The sequence below is a fragment of the Hippopotamus amphibius genome, chromosome 6, assembly GCF_030028045.1.
Source record: "Hippopotamus amphibius kiboko isolate mHipAmp2 chromosome 6, mHipAmp2.hap2, whole genome shotgun sequence".
Classification (NCBI taxonomy): Eukaryota; Metazoa; Chordata; class Mammalia; order Artiodactyla; family Hippopotamidae; genus Hippopotamus; species Hippopotamus amphibius.
In genome coordinates this window covers 108,058,106-108,081,263 of record NC_080191.1, presented here as the reverse complement: position 1 = coordinate 108,081,263, position 23,158 = coordinate 108,058,106, and the positions used below count along the sequence as shown (strand labels likewise).

General features: G+C 39.6%; 1 protein-coding gene across 2 annotated transcripts in view; it reads left to right on the top strand.

Moving 5' to 3' along the window:
• Nucleotides 1-23,158, top strand: part of ZNF385D (zinc finger protein 385D) — an 891,886-nt gene that overhangs the window by 803,540 nt on the left and 65,188 nt on the right. For both annotated transcript variants that reach the window (XM_057738318.1, XM_057738317.1), the window contains one exon: nt 4,020-4,182. In XM_057738318.1, the coding sequence (XP_057594301.1) occupies nt 4,020-4,182 (163 nt within the window). The remainder of the gene's footprint in view (nt 1-4,019; nt 4,183-23,158) is intronic.

Below are 23,158 nucleotides of genomic sequence, written 5' to 3'. Positions count from 1 at the left end.
TAATGTTCATTTTTAGGAAAATTTAATGTGATAAAATGAAATGATAGCAGAAATTAACGAAAATGACCTTGTTCTTTTTGAAATCATGTGTTCATGACAATGAATTGGCTATCGTAACCAGATATATATGCTTAGAGTAAACTTCCTACTTTTTAAAAAGCATATTAAGACACTGTATGCAAAAGACATGTAGAGTAAAATTGTACAAGGTATCGGTGCTAATGGAATAAGAGGATACATGAAAATTAAATTTGCAGTGAGTTTCACAGAATAATAGTGATTTATAACAAAGCCTCTTATTTAGATAAGCAGAATAGATGTGTGTATATGTGTGTGTGTGTTTCAAAATGATGAAACTCCTCTCCTGAATGCTAGCCATTTAACGATTACTTTTATCTACTTCGGAACTTCAGCTGCACTTAAACTGGAAGCCTTTCGAAATGCTACAGACAAAATTTGAAGACTGAGAAGTCTGACTGGCTGCTGATGACTAGAATGTGGTGATGACATTTAAAGTGGCGTCACTCTCTTCTGCAGGAATTTGTGTGCATATCTTTGATGTCCGCACTTGCCTCTGGGGTGACACTTGTTAGATTTCATGGTATCATGTGCTAGTTCAAGGTTGGCAGTGGTGATTTTTATTACACAATACCCCAATATTCCACGTATGATCTAAAAGGAACTTGTTGAAACCAGTGTTTTCTTGTTCACTGTGTACTTTGATCACCTAATTCTCTTTGAGTTTTAAAATACAGAATTCTGACATGTTCAGTGATGAAGTAGTATACTTATTTAACCTTGAACTCATTCCTGTGGAAAATAATTATTTGCTTATGTTGGATGGTTCCCAGGTTTCTGGGGATGACTTGACTCAGAGACTGGCTAATAAATAATAGGAGACAATCTCAGAGGGAAAATGGCATACTTCATACACCCAGCACCTCTCTGCCCAAAAGAAAAGCAGATGAGGCCCAAAGATACAGGTCTGGTCAACTACTGCTTTATTAAAAATCTCCCAGCAGGATTCCTTCTTAGGCTGTGGCTTTGTCTGCAGTCACAGAAAGATTAGATGTGGCTGCAACATCTATCCATTCCAGTGAAGTGGGCTAACGGGATGAGGAGAGCTGGCTGGGATTTCTTCCTTTACACAAGGAGCATGGCTTTATGCAACACACCTGTATCAAGGTGGGCCAAGACTTAAGGGGGCTTGCAGCAACGTGGATGGACCTGGAGATGATCATACTAAGTGAAGTAAGTCAGACAGAGAACGACAAATATTGTATGATATCTCTTATATGTGGAATCTAAAATACGACACAAATGAACTTATCTATAACAGAAAAAGAATCACAGACATAGAGAACAGACTGGTAGTTGCCAAGAGAGAGGAGGGGTGGGGGAAGGAAGGATTGGGAGTTTGGGATTAGCCGATGCAAACTATTGTATAGAGAATGGATAAACAACAAGATCCTACCGTACAGCACAGGCAACCATACTCAATATCCCAGGACGAACCATAATGGAAAAGAATATAAACAAAAGTTAAGGGAACAATATATATAGATAGAAAAATTAATACCAGTGTAACCCAAGAGCAGTCCAATAAATTCTACAGATATAAAGGTCAATGACAAAGAAAACTGACAATATCCAGAAGGATTATCCGTCTGCATTCCATTTCTGACTTGTATATCCACTCCTGCCCCCAACACACACACACCCTACCCCATCACAATCTCATTGATCTCCTCTACCCTATGCTAGTGTCATCATTTCCCCCGAAATTCTACATGTCTTGGTCTCTCCATAGCATTTTGTACCTTCATACCATTCAACTCTTTTTTTTCTAATTTATGGGAGGCTCAGTTGCCTCGTTTTTAATAGCAGATTTTTAAAATTAAGATAATTATCGTCAGGATGCTTTGGGACTAGTATTCAGTTAACAAGTGAGTATGCATTTTATCTTCTTTTGCTTTCTTTTGCTTTTTGATGTACCAGGGATCTCAATTGGGAGCCCACCAACTGCTGGTAATTTGTTCACCCGCTTTCCCCCACAACTCCCTGAGCCTTTTCACTTGTTGGAAGCATTGGCTTAGCTGTATCTGTGCAGAGAGTGGGGTTTTTTGTTTTGTTTTTGTTTTTGTTTTGGATGTAACTACTTTCTTAACTTGCAGGATTCTTTTGCAGTAACTGTCTCAGTTTTCACAATAGGGACATTCACCTGGCCCTGTGGTGTATTAAAACAAAGTCTTATCTGATTTGAAATACCACTGAGAATATAGATTTGCCAGGAACCTTAAAATGTACATTAAGATGTACCTTTTGAAGGTTATATGTGGGGATAGCACTGTTCATCTCAATGCTATATTTTAATATGTATTATATATAAAATATTCACTTCTATACCAGGAGTAGCAGACGAACTTTGCTCTAAGGGAAATTACGTCATCAGCTGTCTAGAGAAGATGACCAACTATACATTGTGAACTTAATTGAATATAGAATCTTGCCCTCCAAAGGTATATCCAAAGGATTTGATTTGTTAAAAAGAACTAGGCAGGAGAAAAACAGAACGCAAGTCCATCCATCAAAATAATATTATCCATGTAGAACTAAACCAATCCAGTCTATCACTGGTTCCTCAATTAACTATAGCAAGTCTTAACTTCATATTTTGACTCACACTATGTCTTTTGATGTTATGTGTTGTTGGAAAACTGATGCATGAGTGTCCTTTCTGTTCAAACTGTTCCTAATATACAATTTCCTTGTCCAGTGTTCTTTCAATAAGGGTACCTAGTCCTTTGAGGATACCTGTCAGAATGATGCAAATAAAGGTGTGGATTATTTATTTATCTATTTATAAAAAGCTATTATACTGCAACACCCTACCTATCACAGTTGCTGTGACGAAGAGGACAATGTGACTGTTATTTTTCTGGCAGAATGGAACATTGAGTTTAAATACGTCATGGGAAGCGATGCATAGATACTATACAGGCTTAGTCCTCCACTGAGATCTCTTCCTTGTGAGATGGAAATTTTAAAGGTTTTGAGCTGGAAAACCTTCAGATCTAAGATTCTCCCTTCCCACTTCCACCTCATCCTAAGCCACAAAGGCTTCCCCCCCGCCACCACCACCAATAAATTAACATTAATAAATATATATTTCTTTAAGATGATTTTCTATCTCCATTAATGTCTCTCCAGTACCAAAAATAAGGTTAAGAATATACAAACTTGGGAAAATATATATTACTATTTATAAAAATCTCAGAAAGCACAGGCAAAAGAATTGCACTGGCCCCATGAAGTACTGAAAACACATTGGATCCTCCTGGCAATGGACCAGGGCACAAAAGACCCACGTGTTGAAAGAATGCCCCCACCTTGAACTTCTCAGATTACCCTCTGTGGGAAGCAAAGAGAAAGAAAGAATTGTAAAATTGCCCAGCTTCCATATACTCTACTCTACGTGGACTTCGGCAGTGCTTTTGATTTTGAACTCTCACGCTTCCATCTCATCCTCCGGGGTGCCCGTTTCCCTTGTTATCAGTGCATTTTTCCTGGTAGACACCTGTTGGGTCCTGTGTTAATAAGACACATTGGAGAAGGAGAAAACACATTTCCCAAGCTGAGAAGGTGAGAGCTACTCATTCTAGGGCCCTTGTTAATCTTTGGGAGGCCAACATCTTCTGTGACAGAATAAAGGCAATATGGTTGTAAATTCTTACTTTTTTTCCCCATTCCACAAAGAAAACGTTGTTGATATGTTAGCGTTCAGCCACATTTCTCTGAAGAGAGGCAATAGAATATTCCTTCCTTCCATGTAGAGGTTTTAGAACTTGATTCCTGTTGCTTTGTAGCATCATTCTAAATACAACCCCACCGTTTGGCCACGGCCAGAATTAGCTTGAATGGTACCTATTATTGAAAGGGAGTCTGTATTTGCAGTAATACAGAGAATGCCAGTTTAGAAATGAGCCTGATTGCATGGTTCATTTTGTTCTCCTTTGTAGAGCCAGGCTGCGGCCCACTACAAAGGCACGAAACATGCCAAGAAGCTCAAAGCACTGGAAGCCATGAAAAATAAGCAGAAATCTGTCACTGCCAAGGACAGCGCAAAGACTACCTTCACCTCCATCACTACCAATACCATCAATACCAGCTCTGACAAAACAGGTTAAGCGATGCTCTTTGTTGTGTTGTCGTCCTCATCCTTGTCGTTCGGGGGCTCTTTCCCTTGTCTAACCGTGTCTGTTACTGGTGTTCCTGCCGCCTCGATCCGCGCTTGGTCCATCTTTCTGTGCAGTGGTAATGCTTCTCCCTCATTTTTCCAACACCCTTGAGCAATGGCGATTGTCACTAGTAATAATGCAGATTTTGCGTTGGAAACAGTCCTCTGGCTGTCTTAGAGGAACACAAGGGTCAGAAAGGCATTTAAAGGCCATAACCCTTTTGGAGATGTGAACCTTTTCAGTGTGTACCGTTTGCATCTTGTATGCAAGCACCTTAGCCTGTAACTGCATGGCAGATTTGACTTAACTCTGAGTACACAGCAGAGTATGTCAAATGAATCGAGAAGGCCCCCAGAAGGGCATTATTACTGACAGGGCTTATTCTCATAAATCCCAAACATTGCATTGTTTTAAGTAGCAGCTGTGTGAATCTGGGCTTGTTATGGCTGGGTAACCTTCCCTCTGCATACACAGGTAAGTGTTATTGATACCAATTATTCTTTTTAACAGTCTTCACAGTGAAATAATGGCCTCTGCATGGTCCCTTGGGATAGCTCTTCAAACACCTAGTTTACTCACGGCAAGGGAAGCCGGTGGGGTTTCCATAAGCTGGCATTTTAAAATATAACACCACTGGTCCTCAACACTTAAGTAAAAGGAAATCCTGTGTGATTCACAGAGGTGCCTTTAAGAAATCACTTTCTAAGAACACAAGGGCTGGTACATGTCAGTTGCTTTCCAGTCCCTACAAATAGCAATGGGCAGGAAGCATTTATATTGTCATTAATGGTAATGTCTTAAATAGAAGAGAATCTTCTGGCCATGGCTGATGAAAATATAAAATCAACAGTGAACCAACACAACGAATTAAAGCAACTTTATGACATGCGGTACACCCATGAGGCATACACATAGTTCTCAAAGGATCTGGAGAGATGCTTGCTGCTGTGTGAATCTGGAATAGATGGCAATGTTCTCTCCCAGTTCCCATGATGTATTTTATATACTTCATCTGAGTGTTACTGGTAGGTGCATCCTCCCTCCTCCCTGAGGACCCCGTGTTCTCTCTGAGGCTGAGTACATCAGCCTCTTGTCATCTTTGTACCCTGGCACCTGGTCTGATATGGGGTGGGTGTTGAGTAAAATGTCTGTTGGCTGCATTTTCTCTCACCCCTTTGATTCTCTGATTCATCCAGTTTTGTGTCACAACATATAAAGGGGAAAAAGAAAAAAACACTTGTCCTGTTCATTTCTTTGGTATCCAGAGCAAGAGCTGAATTATACCATCATATTAATTCCGATGTAAAACCTTGTAAGGAACACATTCCTCTTTTCTCCATTAATTGAAAATTCACTGCCTTATTTTGGGAGCTGTAGGGAAAATGAACAGTCATGAAGCAGGTGAGTATAATTTATGCCCCCAGATATTGGGGCACAAATTGGGGTCCCTAAAGCCATGCTCGGCATAAAGACGTATAGTTCATTTGCAAAAAGGTAGTAGGTAGGAAGAATAAAGATGTAAAAGGTTTGCTATAAAGAGATGAGTTTGATTTAAAGTTTTTGCTTGTTCTCAAACTTTTCTACTCCTAGACATTTTAATCAGTAATGGCTGTTTGGGTTACCTTGATTTCTCTTTAAAATGCAAAAAAAATCCCTGTTACAGTAAGAATGCACATCATTAAGTATATATATATACACATATACACACACACACACACACATATATGTTTATATATACACATATATAATTATGTACATACACACATATATATGATTATATATATATATATACACATATATTTACACATACATGGTAGGTAAAGCTGCTGACTGGGCTTGAGAAAGGTTCCCTTGTGTGTCATCTCTGTTACATAAATGAGTTATGGATACATACCTCCATCCCTCACCTGAGCGACTACAGTGGGAAGGCTCTGTCCTCTTGGAGGATGAATGGAAACTAGTTTGGACTGGGTGGTGGGAGAGAGCCTACATAAAGTAGATTCCCAGTAGAGATGCCAGACTCACCCAGTGGTTGGAATGGTGTTGAAATGGTGCAGTGCCCTTTCTAGCTGGAGCTAGAGAAAATTCCAGAATGACAGAGGGATAATAAAGACTGCAAAGTTAGCACAAATATCTTAAAGCCAAAGGAAGGAATTGAGGGGCATCTGGAAGGGCGTTGGCTCCCGGATCCATGGGGACCTCTCTATCTGCAAAGAAACAGATCGTACAGGTTGAAAGGCTAAGGATTCCAGCACACTCACCAGATGCTTTAAGCCAAATTCTCTCCTTATCTGGGATTTCTGCAAAACTACCTATGAGAGTAGCCCAAGAAAGCTCCTGGAATTTCATGGACTCTTAGCCCATTTGTATTGCAATATGAACCTGGGACATCTATGCTGACAAATTGGAGTTTTCTCAAAGCTATTCCTTGTCCTATTTATTACTGCCTGTGTCCTATACTGATTGGGAAGGAGTACAACTCTGAAAACAGGCTGGGTCTCTGAGCTACTTTCTTAGAACAGTTAAATACTTGGAGGCAGAAAGAGAGAGAGAGTAGACTCTGAAATCGAAGACCATGTATTTTTTAATAATAAAAAATTGTAAACTTTCTGCTTAATGTACAAAGTTGTTTTGTGATTTGTGGACTTATCTATGCATAAAAGGTATAGGTACATTAAATCACTTTCACTAAGTTTACCAAATTGTTCTTAATAAGAATTTTATCTATATATATATACACACACACCAATTGCTTTTAAAAATGCTTGAGTATACAGTGATTTGATAGACAAGAATCTTAAGAGAAGGTTAGGCAATAATAGTTAAAAGAAAAAGAAAAAGAAAAGCAAGAAGTGGTATGGACTTGAATTTAAAAATTACTTTGAAGGTTTTCCTGGGATTCTCTAAAATAAAAAAAAAAAATGAAATACTCATAAAAAACAAATTCTCATTCCAAATCCACTCATAAAAAGAGAATTTAGACAAACAATTCCTTTGAAATCCCTAAATCATGTATTATGGGTTTTAATTGCTGCCTTAGGCTAACAAATATGTCTTGACCCATGGGCTAAGCTCTTAGTCACTAACTTCACCATCCTGGAATTCTCTTCTGTCCCTTGCATCAGTCTGCATGCTGGAGGGGTGAGCAGTAGACAGCCATTCAGTGCTCAACCACCCGCTGCTCCCAGAAAGCCTCGTTCCCCTACCGCTAGGCAAGAAGACACTCCCGAACATTAATACATAAATTTTGCTCTTACAATCTAATGGGGAGGGTTAGGTTGGTACATTTACACAAAGAAAGATTTACAGGCAAAAGTAATATTTTAAAAAACATTTCAAACTCTCAAAATTGTTGGTATGGGAGGATGACTGCTATTCATTACAGAGTATTTCATGGAGCAAACATTTCCGAAGGTGACCAGAATAATTTTCTCTGATCTAGCAAGGCTTTTTTTTTTTTTTTTTTTTTAATTTTTTAAATTGAAGTATAGTTTATTTACAATGTGTTAATTTCAGGTGTATAGCAAAGTGATTTATTTACATACATATACACATACATACATATACATTTATGTGTATATATGTATTCTTTTTCAAATTCTTTTCCATTATAGGTTATTACAAGATATTGAATGTAGTTCCCTGTGCTATACAGTAGGTCCTTCTTGTTTATCTGTTTTACATACAGCAGTGTATCTGTTAATCCCAAACTCCTAATTTATCCCTCCCCTCTTTTTTTTTTAATGCAAGTTTTGTATACAGAAAAAGTAATGACAAAAATTTAAAAAATATGCTTAAAGTAACTTGGCAAATATAACTCAATTGACTTTTCTTTTTTCTATGAAATGAAAAATTCACAATTGTTGGATTAAGTCTTGTGCGAAGTCACCCTCTGGTCTCTTTTACTTTCCCTTTCTGGACAACTTTATTCATTCCCATGATTTATCTGTTAGTTTATGCTAGGTGAATCTGCAGTAATAAACAACCGCCAACTCCTGGTGGCTTTTACAACCAGTAATTATTTCTCTCACACCCTACATAGAACGGTGGGGTTTTTTTTTTTCCCCTTGTTACTTTAACTCAGGGGCCAGGCTAATGAAGCAGTCACTAGCTGGGCATCACCAATTCTATGCAAGAGGAGAAGAAAAGGAGGCCATGAATCAATAGGCTTCTAAAGCTTTTTAATGCAAGTGATGTATGACTTTCCTCTCACTTTCCTCAGCTTGTCACATGGTCAAGCCTGATTATAAAGGGCAGGGAAGAGCAGTCTCCTTCAGGGAAGGGAGGCCGATGTTCATCTGCAAGGATGCCCCACATCCCGCATGGCTCCCACCATCCCTGTGTTAGAGTCTCAGCATCCACATCTCCAGCCTTCTTCTCCTAAAACCTGGCCTGATTTACGTGGCTTATTGGTTCCTCACTTGGATGGTTCGTCAGCACCTCTATTTTGCAGGTTCAAAACTAAAAAAATAAGCCTAACTTTGACTATCCTCCCCAACTTTCTCTCCATCTCTGTCTTTCCAAGTCCTGCAGCTCATAGACCTGATACCTTCTAGCTGTCTTAGCCTCTTCTCCCTACCTCGGTCCACACATCTGTTCAGTGGTTGGAACCCACTCCCCTCACATTCCCAGAAACATCTTTCACTCTTGCACACACGGTTTCTACCCATATCCTGGCCTCAGGGGTCTCTGTTTTACCCCTACCATTGCCTTAGCCTCCACGCAAGTTCAATTGCCTCCATTCTGACCCCTTGACAGCCATATCCTTCATTCTACTGCCCATTTATACTAGACAGTGTATGAGTCACAGCATTGACCCACTCAGAAACTTTCATTGTACCTTTATGCTGGACCTCAAGGTCTCCTGCCTTTCCAAACTTTTCTTCTGTTGTACATCTGCAATATTCTCCACTAGAGACACAATCCCCTTGCATCTTTGTTTCTTATATGGTTCTTCTAAATTTCTCCCTTAAAAGTGTATCACTTTTCTCTTCTTCCTCCTGCCTATGAAGTCCCATGAGAATCCATACCTTCCTAACTACCCTATCCTATTCTTGTTCAAATATAATTTTTATGTCTTTACCTTTTTCTGTGGCACGTGGCATGTACTTGCATAAGTACATACTTGCATAATCCTTTTTATTTATCTTATTTTCTTTTACAGAAAAGATAAGTAGTTTTAAAACTTGAAGCAATTAGTTTTGCACTTTTGTTCTTGAATCAAAGCAAACCTTTAGACTTTTTTATTTGTGAATACCTGATTCTATGAAAGAACAATGGTTCTCATTAATCCACAGAAAACTGACATCTTACTCATCAGATTTCAGAGTTGCAGGTTTTCATAAAGGTCTTCAAGTCTAACCCCTAAAGTTTGTTGTTAGTTTGCTTCTTTCGAGATTCTCCAGTTACACAGGTAAAGAAGACTTGACATTTCTAATGTCCCTTCCGGGACTATCAATCAGGAGTTAATTAGCCTATTGAGATTGCAGATTTACGTAAGATATCTACTTGGTAAGATCTGAGAACATTTCTCCCTGGTTCTATTACATAATTCTCTCGTCTCAGCAAATTGCAAATGTAGTCATTAGATAAAGCTATTATGTTACAAGTTAAATTTGCACTTTTCACTCTTACCATTCAGTCTTCTTCATAGCAATTTTCCCCTCTCTTTTTCTTTTTGGAAATTTAAATTATCATCCAGGGATGTTGTACTCACCTGACCCAAAGGTGCCAAAAGTGAAATACTTTTGAATCTATTGTTGAAAAGGTCTGTGAATGCAAAGGAGCATTTATTTACTCTGAATTAATAATTGATTCTAAGTGTTTATTGGAATTCGGATTATTTATAATTAGAGTGATAGAGACTTTTCTAATGATAAAGAAGAGATCCAATGTAAAGTGATATCCGCCGACTACAAATAAATACATTAGGAAACAAAGCCTCTTTGGGAATGTCAGTCAATTTTACAAGGTCACAGAGTCTGGGGTCTCTCCTTTCCTAAGCATTATCCTCTCAAGACAGCTGTTTACATCAGGCCCAGTGCCAGGCAGAACTAGGCACACACTTTTGTTTTTCCTTTACATTTAAGTAGAAGCTAAATCATGAGACTGATGATGTGGAAGTAAAAGCAGTAGATGAGTAATTTGTAAAGAAAAGCCAGTCCAATGTCATTTAGAAAATAGACACATAGTTTTCAGTGGAGGACAAGTGGAAATTAGCTTCTTTTCTGTTTTCATAAGGAAGATGGGAGAAGTTTGCTTTCCCTGACAAAAGCTTCAAACAAAGGTCCCAAGTGTTGAAAACTATAACAGAATACAAGCTGGATTTGACATCAGAAAGCCATGCATCTTTGAAATTGTGTTATTTGTATTTACAGTATAGTATGGAATATATCAGGTGGTATTTTATTATATAAATATTTTACACACATATTTATTGATATGCAAGATTCTGTCTTTAATACCTGTTCCTGAAATACCCCGCTATACCAGCGGTAGTGCACATTTTCTTTAAGAAGAGAAGTACATGCTTTTGTGGCTTATGAAGCCATAGCTCTGTTGACCTTTCAGAGGCAATACAGTCATTTGAAAAGGGACACATTTCTATCAGCCCTTACAGATCTGGTGTACAAACGCCCCTCTCGGTGGAGTGGAAATTGTGCTAGCTCCTGGGATCTTTCTTTTCTTACCCGTTCTCCCAAACAAAGACTCCCTGAGACAATCACTACTGCAATAAAGGACCCCATTGCAAGCATCTTGGCGCAGGAGTTGAAGCACCGTTGTGAGACCACTGATGCCGTAAGTGTTTTTTCTTTTCTTAGCACTGGCTCATGACATGCTTCAGATTGGTCAAAGAAAGAGCCTTTATCAAGTGTTCCCTGCTCAAGATGTGTGATAAGTACCAACAGCGTGTGCAGGTAGCAGATCTCTAGAGAGATTAAAAAAGAGAAGGAAAATTGAGAAAGGAAACACACATACACACAAATTCCTGATGCTGATTTGAACATTGTGGTCCCAGGATTCTTGTGTATGAATCAGTGATGACAAATCACACATTAGGGGTGATGTGGAAATCGCAAACAATATTCTATCTTGTTCTTTTTTGTGCCTGAGGAAATCAAGATGAATGGTATTGTGCTGATAAAAGCTTTGACCCAGGTACATTACATAAACCGACTCCTTGAATCACAGAATTTCATGAAAAATTCTTCTTCTGGATAGGAACATGTTGTTTTCCTAAACATAATGAATGAGTGAAGCAGCATGTACCTAAATTTCCTAAAAAACCTGTCATCTATCCATGGTCAGGGGCTGGGGTATGCTGTGCATGATAGGAGCAGAATTAGGACTAAATTGACCAGCTAGACATAATTTATGTTATGGTTCAAAGCAACAGGGTCCCTGATTTGCGTGTGTGTATGTGTGTTTATCTGTACACACTTTGTGTATGTGACTGTCTTTCTTTACCAGAAATATCAAATCTGTAAAATAAATAATAAGCTGAACACCTAACCAGTGTCTATGAAATACCAGACATCTGGGTGAATTTTAAAAACTAAATTAAAACTCCTGGTGGCTTTGTCTACAGCTGTCACACTTCTGGAAACATCTGTGTCTATGTGTGCTGTTTGTGTGTGTTTGTTTAATTAATGAAGAGTTTTCCCCCCTATTTTTATGTTCTTCTTAGTTATTGAGTGGACATAAGCTTATATAATGATAAAATATTTCAACTGCAAAATAATAATCCTTCATGTTAGACTCAACTAAAAAAAAAAAGTTCAACAGCGATCAAATATAGCAGAACATGAAGTGAGCACCTGTAAAAAAAACACGTGGACCCTTAGAGAACTTTGTCTCCAAAGTGGAAAAGTGAAGGGAGTGATGTCTAATGGTAACAGACATGAAACAAATGTGAAACAAAACATGTTAAGAGCACATTTCCTACAGTTGGGATCCATAAAGCATCTACTGAATTCTTGTAAAACACAAACTGAAACAGATATTTAAGTTAAAAATTACCCTTGCACTTATGTTCAATGAATTCCAAACTCTTAAACACAGCATCAGAGCTTTATTGTGGTCTGACCCTTGCCAACCATTTCTGTCAGTCCTTCACATCTCTCCTGAACTCCAGCACAACAAAATTATCTGAGGATCCAGCGCAAGGTGTATATGTTCTTTTGTTTGGAAAACTCCTCCCTTGTACCTCACCTCATCCCATGTATCTTCTACCGACGCACAGAGGATGCACATGTTGTGGGCCAGTAATACGTGATGCATGCACACAAATGTGTGCAAATAGCTTCATGTTCTCTGCTGATACATAGTTCCAGGCTTCTGTGTAAGCTCTGTCCTTGTACCTTTTGAAATTGTGTATCCTACTTGTCAGCCGCATCAAATTTTCACCTCCTTGATGGAGCCTACATCTTTATCCCATACATTTTTATCCCATACATCTTTATCCCAGCCACTAGCAGTTTTACATTAAAGCTGTCAATAAACAGTGCTGTATTACATTTTCAGGAATAACACCTAAGGAGTGTTTTAACAGTAAAAACTAACACAATCCCAAAATATATAGTACTAATTTCAATGCCTATAGTCCATACATTTTACTAATTGAACTCTATTACATTTAACTACTTTATAATACAAATCACAGGAATTAACCAGTGTAGCTCAGAATTTGAATGTGCAACCTTTGGGTTGAACATTTCCCAGAGACAGCATAAAATTAAGTTGCTATTTTAATTATCATAATTGCATTCAGATTCATCATTAAATTACCCTGCTACTTCAGTTTCTAATGAGAGTGAAGAACATTTTAAAAAGCTCTATTGAGTTAGATTGACTATGTACTAACCAAGTTGTGTCACTGGTATCGGGTTAAATTTGAGGGCAGAGAGCAAATTTAACTCAGTGGGGTAGAGTCTGTGGTCACTGGTGTCGGGTTAAATTTGAGGGCAGAGAACAAATTTAACTCAGTGGGGTAGAGTCTATGCCATGTGGCCCGTATGCAGCCTTTGCTTTGCTTTTGCTGTGACCCAGTTTGTGGGCAGCCTTGACAGCATTTTACATTTAACATGATTGCTCAAGTCAATCACCCTCAGACTAACAGTGGGTGCCTGGCCAAACTCCAGGGTGAAGGTCAAGATGCAGAATGTGTAGCAGTTAGGATACTTACCCATTTGGGCTTTATCTTATTTTTGGCCCAGATTACTGTTTCCTTGCCAGCTTTCTGATAGAATTAAGTAAAACCAGAAAAGAATAATGCATTTCTTTCATGCTGCTTAGGAAGTAGAAGAATTTACGGAAAACAAAACCTCTCCCTTCCTTCTCTGAAATGGTCAGAGATTTGAGCATCTGACTCTTGAACTCTAGACTATTTATTTGTTCTTGTATCCACCCATTCATTCACACCCATTCATTCCTATTCAAATACTTTTGCAATATTTAAGATCCTGCAGGGATGCAAAGTATGGTGCAGAATAGGAGTTCTACTCTCAGGGTGTCTCCAGTCAGGTTGGGAAAACAAGAAATAAACCCAAAATATAATCCAGGGTAGGAAATGATTCTTCAGGAGAAAACAGCAGATATACGGCCATGAAAGTCCAGAGCAAATGGAATGACCCTTTCATAGGAGGGAGGTAGAGGGTTCACTGATATTAGTAACCACATGTGCTAAACTTAATGTCAAGGTAGGCATTCCCTAAAATAACTACTTAGATGAAATGTTTCACTTAAACATTTAGGGCATACTCAGTATTTCTTCCTCTCCTCTAGTGGATTCACTTTAGTGAAGGAGCAAGAAGAAAAGGCTAAAACAAAGCTGTCTAGAAATTCTATGTTAGAGGCTAGTGAAGGTTATGAGAGACTCTAACTCTTAATTTGCAGGTAAAGAAACCAGGTTCTGGGCGAAATAACTTGACTGAGGTCAACACGTTTGTAAGCGGCAGAGCTGGTATTTGAACTGAGTTCTGATTCTTTCCTCCTTGTGGTCTTCTCTTAGGCAGCAAAGCCCTTAATCCTCTCATAGTTCTTGTAGGCACTACTCCATTGGGATTGCAACTTGCCTTTCACCTTGACTGTTAAATCACCCAGGACAGTTCCTCTTATTTTGCAAAACCCTCGAACACCCCTAAGAGTGCTGCTGAAATATTTGCCTTTGCATATCAGACCTTGGACCTGTGAAAAGATTCCAATGTGAGTCTGCCCACGTTTAAGCGCATCCCATCTTTATTGTGATTTTCACCTGTGTGGAGGCTCCTAAGAGAAGAGGAAGGTAAGGGCCAGAGCTTTTTGTTTGTCTCCATTTTTTAATGAAAACCATGCTGTTATTTTTATTATTTTGCCAGACAGAAAAAGCTTCATGTGTATTGAAAATTAACATCTTTGATCCTTCTATGTAAGATTTATAGTAGTTAATTTAGAAGCTGCAAGTGAAACCATCTCAAACCTAGTGTTTCTGTATTTGTTGATTTTGTAATGCTATCTAGACAATACAGAATTCTCTAAAAGAACAAAACTCAGGCCTTAGGTACAACAGGGAAAAAAATAATCTGGGGTTTTATGGCAGTCAAATGTTAATTTTTCTAAATGAATATACAAAATTATCAAATAAAGATACCACAAGTCTGCCTACAGGGGAAGGGATTAGAGTCTGGCAGGACATATTATCCTCTAGGAATTTCCAATTTGGAAAGTGCTTTAATTCTTTCAGGTAACTAAGGTGATATTTAGTGCAGTAATTTTGGTAATTGAAAATCCAGTAACTTAGAAAGGATTAATTCAGGGCCCATAAATGCATCCTTCTTCCTATGTTACTAAGATATTTTAGATCAGTATATAGTGGTATTTAAAAATAAGGTAAGGTAATACAGTCTAAAGTTCAGGGTCATAAATAGTTTGCTCTATAAATGTGGCAATTTCCTAAACAGGAGAAACAGTGTACTTTTTATTTATATAGCTTTTAAAATTTCAATATGTCATCATATAAATTTGCAAGTTATTGTCATTCCCATTTTAAGGAATTTTCTTGGCAAAAGACTGTTAGTATCAGAAGTGAGACAGAAATCTTATTTATCTTCCCATTAGTGGAAACATTTCATAAATCTCCCATTTGCCAAATATTTGGAAAAATATTTTAGTGATATTGGGTTTGTCTTTTTGTTATTTCCAGGTACTAGTATGTGTTAACTTTTGTGCCCTAGGAAGGGGGGAAGGTAATCGTCACCCTGAAAGGTGAATTGATCTTAAAAAGAGTTTTGAAACAGTAGGTGAAAACCAATTTCTTACTTCAAAGAAATCTAAGATTCTAACCCGATTATATGTCTTTGTATTAAAACCCACAAATCTAATAGCTGTGGTTGGAACACCCATAGAATAGTTCACTTGTCCTGGCTGTCAAATTCATCGAGTATTCCTGTCCACTCTTATTTCCTTTATTCAAAAGGGTGAAGGTGACATCTTCCATCAAACTTGCAGTTAATGGGGGAGGGTAAGATAGTTTTTTTGGGGGGGTTGTATCTTTCAGAAATTTAATTTTTTATAATGCAAAGAGGAATGAAGGAAAGAAACCAAGTGGGATTTGATTTACAAAGTACTTTTTTTAGGTAGAACACATGTAGAATCCATAAAGATGGCCCATTCAACTTGTGGGTATTTTATCATGAGATTGACTTAATTTAGATGTTAGTTTTTAAGAATATTTGATTTTCCTTAAAAACCTCCGAAAGTCTTTGCTTTATCTTCATCAAAATTCTACCCGATGGGGACTTCCCTGGTGGTCCAGTGGTAAAGAATCCACCCTCCAATGCAAGGGATGTGGGTTCAATCCCAGGTGGGGGAACTAAGATCCCACATATGGCGGGGCAACTAAGCCCACGCACCGCAGCTACAGAGCCCACATGACCTTGAGCCTATGCGCCACAACTAGAGAAGAGAAAACCACACGCCACAACCACATGCCACAACTAAAGAGAAGTCCGCATGGGCACACCGCAAGGAAGATCCCTCGTTCCCCAGCTAAGACCTGATGCGGCCAAAAAAAACCACTTTTTAAAAATAAATAAATAAATTCCACCAAATGTAAATTTCTGCACAGCCAGGAGTTGCCAGTTTTATCAGTTGTCTTCTTATTCCAGAAAGAAAAATAAAACATTTACTATAATATGCCCTACTCCCGGGTTTGGTCAATGTGCAGATTTACTTTTGGGTACCTCTACTCATACTCAATCTGGCATTAGTGTTATGAAAACCACATGTATGGGTGTTTAGAATCTCTGTGGTGTGTTTTAATTTAATGAAAGCTTTACCCAAATGGTTGAGTATATATGTGTAGCTTTGCCTGGAGTGTGCAAATTAACATAAAGTTTTACATAGCTGGATAGGATACACATATATTAGGTTACAAAATGGTGAATACTCACTGTCAAAAGTAAAAAAAACAAAAACTAAAACCCAGAAAAGTCAGCCATTTGTCTATCAGAGTTCAACAAACGTTTTCTGTAAGGTGTCCAGATATTAAGTATTTTAGCCTTTGTAGGTCATGCAATCTCTGTCACAGCTCTGACCCTGTCACGTGAAAGCAGCCATTGGCAATATGTAAATACATGAGCTGTGCTCCAATAGAACTTTATTTACTCAAATATACCAGAGGTTGGATTTGGCCCATGGGCCATACTTTGCCAATCCCTGGTCTAGATGCCTCCGAACATTCAGCTATTTAATATTTTTTCCAATGATCTGTGCATGCAAAATAAACCGCTCAAAACTTGGTGGTGGGGGAAAAAAAATAATTGTCATTTATGATCAGTATCTCTCGTGATGATGCCTATCTTACTGGTAGTATTAATATTATGTTATGAAAATCTCTCATGATTCTGAGGTTAAGTAGGCAGTTTTTGCTTGGATGGAGGGGTGACGGGGGGCTGTCTCCTGTGCAGTTACAGTCAGAAGGCAGCTTGTGATGAAATCATCTCCAGACCTTCTTCACTCACAGGTCAGGCTGTTCATGATGCTGCCTTTTGGTTGGACCCTCAGTGGGGGCTGTCTGCCAGAGCACCTACTGGTGGTCTTTCCACATGTCCAGGCTCCTAACAGAACGGCATCTGGGTTCCGAAAAGACAGCTGGGCTGAAACTCTATTTCCTTTTATGACCGAGCCTCTAATTTCCCAATATCCTTTCTCTGAACTTACTCTATTGGTTGATTCGGGCACCAGAGGAGATGGCCAAGACGATATCCAATGATGGGTGGCAGAGTCATGATGTCAGCTGGTCACGTGAGATGGGAGTTCTTGCTCTGGCCACCTTCGTGCAATGAAACTGCCAGAGTGATATTTCACTCCAGTCTGTTCTGCTCTGCGCTGTTTGAACAGCAGCCATAGGAGAGGCAGGACAGGATGTGGAGATCAAGGGAGAAATTGGAGGCATAAAACCAAGAACATACTGATCGTGGTGACAAAGGTAAGTAGGTGCTAAACCCAAGTTAGTATAAAGCTCAAAACACCAGAGCCCTGTGTTGAAGGAAAAGAATTTTAGGAATGTATGTAAAAGATGAATGCATAGCCTCCTGTTTTCAGCAGAAGGTTGTGAATCCAATCCAGATCGACAGGGAAGGGCATCAGGAAGAGGCCTCCATGACCAGAAAAGCAAGAGATGCCCTTGACTTGGAGGCCATTGTCTGACCGGACTGGAAGCTCCATAGCTCCATGACCACCTGGAAGTTGCTGGAACCCAGGACAGCCCGTAGCATAGAGTGAGGCACACAGACGGCTGTTCCTAGGTGGGAAGAGAGAGCCAGGTTTAGATGGTACCGCTGAACCCTGGCAGGTGTCCCCAAAGCAAAAATCTCACCAAGATGACTGAATCAGCTGGTTGCTTTGACATCACGATTCCAAAAATAGATGAAACAGCCCATCTGGGAAGTTCAAGAATGAGGCAAGGCTTTCAGACTCCATCCCCTAACTTCTCTCATTTTTGTGCTCAATCAGCCGTTCTCAGTGTTAGAGCCCCCGGAAGGGTCTTTCCAAGTGTGCACCTTGGTGTGCGAGCCCCAAGACATCTGTTGTGCCATTTTAAGCCTCCCTCCCCTGTCCCCGGCTGTCTCTATCTGTGGACCAAATGTGCCTATTTCTTGCTCTATTGATTTAATAGCCCCAGGAAAAGTTGATAATGCAATTGTGGAGGTTCTGTCTGAGTGGAACGTCTCGAGTTTCATCTTCAGCCTTTCTCTGGGGCTCCTTGGACCCTCTGGATTGTAGGTTCTGCTCTATTCCAGCTGCTTTAGGTGTAGAACCTATTGAAATTAATCTCTTGTGTGTGTGTGTGTTACTGTCCCTCTATCAGCAGCAAGAAAAAAATTGCCTTATTGTTTAGCAGTGTTTTAACAGGTTTCAGTCCATTAAAAGCAAAAGAAAGCATTAAATAGCATTCCTCAGCTTTTAACCGGTGAGCTTTCATCTTTATTAATAGACTCCAACTGCAAATGTGCCTGTTCCATGCTAGAGCTTTAGGCCGACTCTAGCTGCAACAGTCCTCTGGGACTAGAAATCCAATTCTAAGTTCTACCTTCAGGTAATGCTTTTGGACTGCTTTGGAGAGATTAAACAAATCAGTGGCACAACTTTCCTTCCAGAGAGCTGAAGCTGACTGGATTTAATCATGCTCTAAAAACCCTGGCCTAAGAAAACAGCCAGGACTGAAGTAGCAAACTACCCAGCAGGCCCAATGGCAGTCTCCCTATTGTCCTGTTTCCAAAGGGCTGTGACACTGAATGCACAGAATGTTGAGACTCAGGATAGTGGAAGGGATACATCTGAATTCTTCTAGAGAAAGTCCAATGCACTAGAACAAGATTGAGAGTTTCACCTTGGTGGTAATAGGGCAGAAGATTCCATACTAGATATGTAGAGGCATACAGGCAGGAGAAAAGCTAAATCAATATTAGCTCCCTGTGGAACTGGCATGATTCTTCCTCTTTCATAATGAGTCATGTTTCCCTTTTTGCCTTGACTGCTAGGAAGATTAGAACAAACTTGATGGACAACTGTAATCTTCCTGAAGTTAACGGAAGGGAAGAGGAAGAGGTTGATCAAGCACAAGAAGAGAAAAAGACATAAAACTTTAACTCTGTGCCATAGAGTTTTAAAAAATCCTAAAGAGACTAATCAGCCTGGAGAGGTTGTTGTGATGTGAATATGTAAATTCAATGTTAAAGTACGTTTTCCCTCTCCCCTTTTTTTAAAATTTATTTATTTATTTATTTATTTGTTTATTGGCTGCTTTGGGTCTTTGTTGCTGCGTCCAGGCTTTTTCCAGTTGTGGTAAGTGGGGGCTACTTTTCATTGCAGTGCACGGGCTTCTCATTGTGGTGGCTTCTGTTGTTGCAGAGCACGGGCTCTAGGTGCTCAGGCTCCGGTAGTTGTGGCACACGGGCTCAACAGTTGTGGCTCTCGGGCTCTAGAGCTCAGGCTCAGTAGTTGTGGAGTACGGGCTTAGGTGATCCTCAGCATGTGGAATCTTCCTGGCCCAGGGACCAAATCTGAGTCCCCTGCACTGGCAGGTGGATACTTAACGACTGCGCCACCAGGGAAGTCCTTCCTCCCCTTTTTAACTTAGAATGGAGGAAGCTTTTAAGGAACACTGACTTAGTTTTAGCAAATAATGAAATTGCATTTTTATGGCACATTTAATTATATTTAATCAATAATTACATTATTAATTATGTAATAAAAACAATTAGCATAGACATCTCTAGCACTTACTATGAGTCAAATACTCTAATGTTTTGCATAGATTGGCTTATTTAATTCACACAACAGCTCGAGAAATGTTTTGATCTTATTCTCATTTTGTGAATAACAATAGCAAGGATCAGAGAGGTTAAATACTTACCCAGAGTCACATAGCTGGCAATGACAAAACCAGGACTGGAATCCAGCACATCTTCTCCAGAGCCTTGGTTCTGAGCACAAGGTATGTTGCCCCTGCAGTGTAAGGTTGTGATTCAACTATGTTTCACTAAGCATATTATTTGATACTCTTTCCTCTATCAAGTTTTCTCCATATTATTACTCCATAATATAATAATATTAATATAATATATAGTGTTATTTTAATATATTACATTATATTATATCACTATACTAACAATATAGTAATATTACTATATTACTATATTAATGTTGTTCTGTGTGTGCATATTATATAGTATATATGTGTGTGTGATCATGCTTGGAAGTGTCAATAAAGGTATAGGATTGACAGTGAGGAAGGTGATAATGTTGTTAGATCTTCTGCTGTGATATTAGGTGAAATTTGGAATTTTGCAGTAGAGACATAGCTCACTAAACCCCCATGTCTTCCCCCTCATGTTCAAATCCCTTTTGCATTTATGTTGGGGCCGTGTAATTCACTGTAGCTAATGTGATTATGAACAAAAGCATAGATTGTGAACCACTCCATTTACAGAGAAAGACACCTAGCATATAGGACCAGAGTGGTGTTGAAGGGCCACATGTTTTGTCAAAGGTGAAAGAGTTAAAAAGAATGCCGGAGATATTTGTTCTGGAAAAGTATTGAGGGTAAGACGTTAGCTGTTTTCAAATGTCTGGTGTGTCACCATGCAGAAGAATGAAAACAACCTTGTTCTGTATGGCATGAAGGTATACAACCAGGGCTACTTAGTAACAAGTAAAGAGGAACTCACTAGTTTCAATGAAAAAAGAAATTCATTTTGATACCCTGTTATGGGCTCTCTATCACACTTGTCAATAATTTATTTCTTGTGCGGTTTTGTTTCTTGTCTGCTGCCTCCAATAGAGGAGGTATTCCTTAAGAGTGGGAATAAGTCTGTCTTGTCCATGACTGTTCTCCTAGCACCTTGCGTAGTCTTGGCTCATTAAGAAAAAGCACAGTGTCAATAGTCATCCAATGAATGAAGGAAGGAAGGAATGAACAAACAAAGGAGCTTTCTATTGGATAGAACATTCCAGATATTTTACTGACCGTGGAGGAATTCTGCTGCAGGCCATGTGACTAGCTGTTAGGAATGTTTTGGAGCAAGCTCTTCATTGTGGGTCTGCTAGACATGAAGCAGTATTCCAATGCCCAGATCCTCTGATGTTTATCTCCTTTTTTTGAGCTATGTGATAGGTAAAGCCTTTTGCTTTTTACTCCTCAGCAGATAGGAAATCCAGTCAAGATGTTTGTTGCTGCAAAACCACAGAGAAAGGTTGCATGCATTTTTTTAAAGCCCTACCTGCTTGTGAGGACATTTATCATCTTTTGATAACATGTCATCATCTTCAGAGAAACGGACAGCACGTATTTTGTAATCAGGACTGGTGTGAGCCTTTATCAGGGATCATCGTCAACTAGGTGTCTCTGAAAAGAGTGTGTTTGAAAGGGTGTACTTGCATTTATGACACTTGGGTCCGTTCCTCCTTATGGAGCTGTAAATTAATGCACCTGTACCACCTCGTCTCAAGTTGGGTGCTCCCGTATATGCATGGCCAGACTTCGATCACCGGTCAGATTAGCCTCATTATTCACCGAGCATCCCTCCTACTCAGCAGTCACTGGCTGGATTTGTGACTCTCTAGATAAAGTCTTTTAATCTCTCTGCTAAGTCAGTTTCCAGAAAGGACAGGTTCTGAATTGGCAGCTATGAAAATCAGCAGCCACTTAACGCCTAACACAGGATACTGTGTCAGGTAGGTGTTTTAGGACCTAAGAAAATTCACCACCATCAAGGAGACTTCAGTCTTGTTTAGTAGATAAAACTGAAGTGGAAATACTACGATGTTCGCCTAAAGGTCCACACAAAAAGGGTGGGTATAGACATTTGGTAGAAGGAGTAAAGGCAAAGGGTTGGATTGGAAAAAGTATTTGGAATCAGACTCTAGGTTCCTAAGCTCTGCTGTATCATTTAATTTTCTTCCTCTATCAAATAATAAGTTGTAGTAAAGGTGATCAATGATTCAGTTAAGACGCCTATCACAATGCCTGGCACATACTAGGTACCCTGAAATGGTGGGAAGGTTACCATGGTTACTGTTTACTGTTGTGATCATTGTAATTGCTATCATGGACCCACTCCTCTGTGAGTCTCACAAATGGAAAAAACAGGAGTGGTATTAAAAGGAAACCTGGAGGAAGCTGATAGGCAGCAAAATCAGAAATGACAGTATAGCCAAGAGTGCCGAGGCATCCACGCCGTTGCTTTGTCACAAAGGTGAGTGCACGTCAGCGATGCCAAATGTACATTTGCCTCCATGAGCTGGTGGTTCAGGACAGTTCAAGTTCTTTCCTCATGTCGGCTCCAATGTTTAGTAAAGCTTGCCCTTTGTGGTGACATGGATATATCTTTAATGCCCACAATGTGGCCTGTGTCCAGCTTTAACAAATAAGGAAGGCTTGTAGATCAGTATCAGCGTTTTTTAGAAGGGATCTCCCTGAGTTTTCCTTCTATATGTTCCAGCCTGTGCGCTAGAGCAGCCTGCAACCTGGAACTGCCAATGGATGCCAGCATGACATCCGAAGGACAGCCGCTCTTTCTAGCCCTCTTGTAGGCTTGGAAGACAGTAGCCCTGTAGGATAGAGCCCTTTTGCCTATGCACACTGTACTCCAGGCAAAAAGGACAAAGAGCTGGGCCTCTACCCCTCCCCACTGGGCCCTTCAGAACCTGGGGCAGGGGTGGGGGGGGTCCTACTGACTATCTGTGTCAGCGCTGTTGCAAGCAGACCCAGTATCCTCTCCACCAGATACCTGGCCAGCCCCACCCCGTGAAGATGGATCTGGGTGGACCCTTTAAATATTCTTTCTTTACCAGCTGGCCGGATGTTAAGCTTTGTCAGCAGAGGGCACTGGAGAGACACTGCAGGAGGAAGGGGTCTTTCTTCCTGGTCTTGGGTACTC